The sequence below is a fragment of the Pterocles gutturalis genome, unplaced genomic scaffold (assembly GCF_000699245.1).
Source record: "Pterocles gutturalis isolate BGI_N339 unplaced genomic scaffold, ASM69924v1 scaffold40579, whole genome shotgun sequence".
NCBI lineage: Eukaryota > Metazoa > Chordata > Aves > Pterocliformes > Pteroclidae > Pterocles > Pterocles gutturalis.
In genome coordinates, this window is record NW_010132232.1 from 1 (window position 1) to 2056 (window position 2056).

Consider the following 2056-nt stretch of genomic DNA (forward strand, 5'->3'; position numbering starts at 1 on the left):
CCAACCACAAGTGGAGCCAGAAAGCCATGAGGGACACCTTCTACCTCAGCAACATCGCCCCGCAGGTAGCGGCCGCCCTGGGGACCGGGGGGGACTCGCCCTGCCCAGGCAGCCGGAGCTGGAACCCCCTCGGAGGGTCTCCGGCTCCTCCAGGTGTTTGTCCCCAGAGCGGGTCAGGCAGAGAGGGGACAGAGTGGCCAGAGTCCCCCGGGGGGGCTGTATTTCCCGCTGAAGTTAACAACCCCAGCCCTGCCCACACGCCTCTCCAGCCATGAGAAACTCCTTGGGTGCAGCTCGTTGGCAGGAGGGCAGTGACACACAGACACCTGCAAAAATCATCGTCTGAGGGGTGCGGGGTCTGTTCCTGGCTGTGCAAACCGGGCCCTGGCCCTACGCAGCATCCGGAGCTGAGGGGATAGTGGAGATCTCCCCTGGAAAGCGCTGGGAGGTGTTACAGGACAGGCAGGGGTTGTTGCTCTGCGACTGACTTTGCTGCCTGTGTTGCCCTGGTTGTATTTCTAGAATCCTCATTTAAACCAGAATGCCTGGAATAACCTGGAGAAGTACAGCAGAAGCTTGGCGAGGAACAACAAGAATGTCTATGTCTGCACAGGACCCCTTTTCCTGCCCAGGTAAAAACACGAGGGTGGAGCTGGGGCCGTGCTTGAGAGATGTGTCGTGGTGGGAAAGGAAAGCAGGCTGAGGGGGTACAGCCTCCCAGCTGCTCCAAACAGGAGCAATGTGCTAAAACCCTGCTCAGGAGGTGAGACCAGCTGCGTGCAGAGGTTCTGTGGAAAGGTGCTTTCTTAGGGTTGGGATTGGTTTGAGTATTTCCCATTCAGTTGATTATTTTAGGATCAAGGGTGGGTTTCTTGAGCTGCAACATAGCTGTGTCATTTCTCTTTGCAGTCTTTAGCAGTAAATTGCTAGATTATTAGATTAACAGATTAGACTGCAGACCCCTTCCCTGCAGAATAAAGCTTCTAGGTTTTATTCCATAGACTATTTCTCCACTTAAGAGCATTACTTTATTTGCAAAGATCTTCATGTAGTGCTAAAGAGAGACAGCAAGGAAGGGATTTGGGGCGAGCAGACCCAATACACAGCTCAGCCTCACCATGTCACATAGCCTGTTTCATCAGTGGTTTTACACCCCCACCACAGAAGTAGGGCTGCTCCCTGCCTCGCTGTGGGGTGGGGGCTCACTTGGGGTGGTGGTGGAGGGCTGAGGGGGTGGATCTGCCACCAGATGACGAGGTAACATGGGACATTGCTGTTGGTGCAGGATGGAGGCCGATGGGAAGATGTACGTCAAGTACCAGGTGATTGGGAAGAACAATGTGGCCGTCCCCACCCATTTCTTCAAGGTGCTCATCCTGGAAAAGGAGAGCGGGGAGATTGAGTTGCGCTCATATGTGATGCCCAACAGCCCTGTGGATGAGAAAATCCCCCTGGAACGGTTCCTGGTTCCCATCGAGAGCATTGAGCGAGCCTCAGGGCTCCTCTTTGTCCCAAACATCTTGAAGAGAACAAGTAACTTGAAAGCCATCACAGCTGGAAGCAAGCGTTGAACCCTGACTACACAAATCCAGGTATCCCCTGGGAAGGGACTCAGCAGCCATTTGCAGAATACTAGTTCATTGTGCAATTTTGAATGTGAGAAATAGGAATCAAACCAATGCTTCTTTTTACTCTTCCCTCGTTTCCTGCAACAGTGAAACCTGCACATGGGGCAGGTCCTGTGGGAAGCTCCTGGGCACTTGGCACCATCGTAGGTCTTTGGAATTTGCCCCTGATCTGCATGGAGCTACCCCTGTAATTGCTCTGTCTGAGCTGTGTGTGGCTCATTAAGACACAAAGGGAAGTTACTTCATTTCGGCTGTTTAGCAGGGAAGGATGGGAGCAAGGTGGGTGCAGGGGGAGGAGAGGTTCCTGCCTTTCTGTGGCCAAAGGATTTTATGATTGTTTTCTTTCACAAGATGGTTTTAACAGTAAAGCTTTGCAACTCTGAAGTATTGGTCATTTCTTATCTGCTTTTACCAAAGCTCTGAGTATC

General features: G+C 52.4%; 1 protein-coding gene across 1 annotated transcript; it reads left to right on the forward strand.

Annotated features, from left to right (window-relative positions):
- Positions 1–5: 5 nt before the first annotated feature.
- ENDOG (endonuclease G) lies at positions 6–1571 on the forward strand (the record flags this gene model as incomplete). Its single annotated transcript, XM_010080834.1, has 3 exons — positions 6–65; positions 523–632; positions 1286–1571. Coding segments are annotated over 3 exons (456 nt in total), but the record flags the coding sequence as incomplete, so codon positions are not given.
- Between the last annotated feature and the right edge of the window lie 485 nt (positions 1572–2056).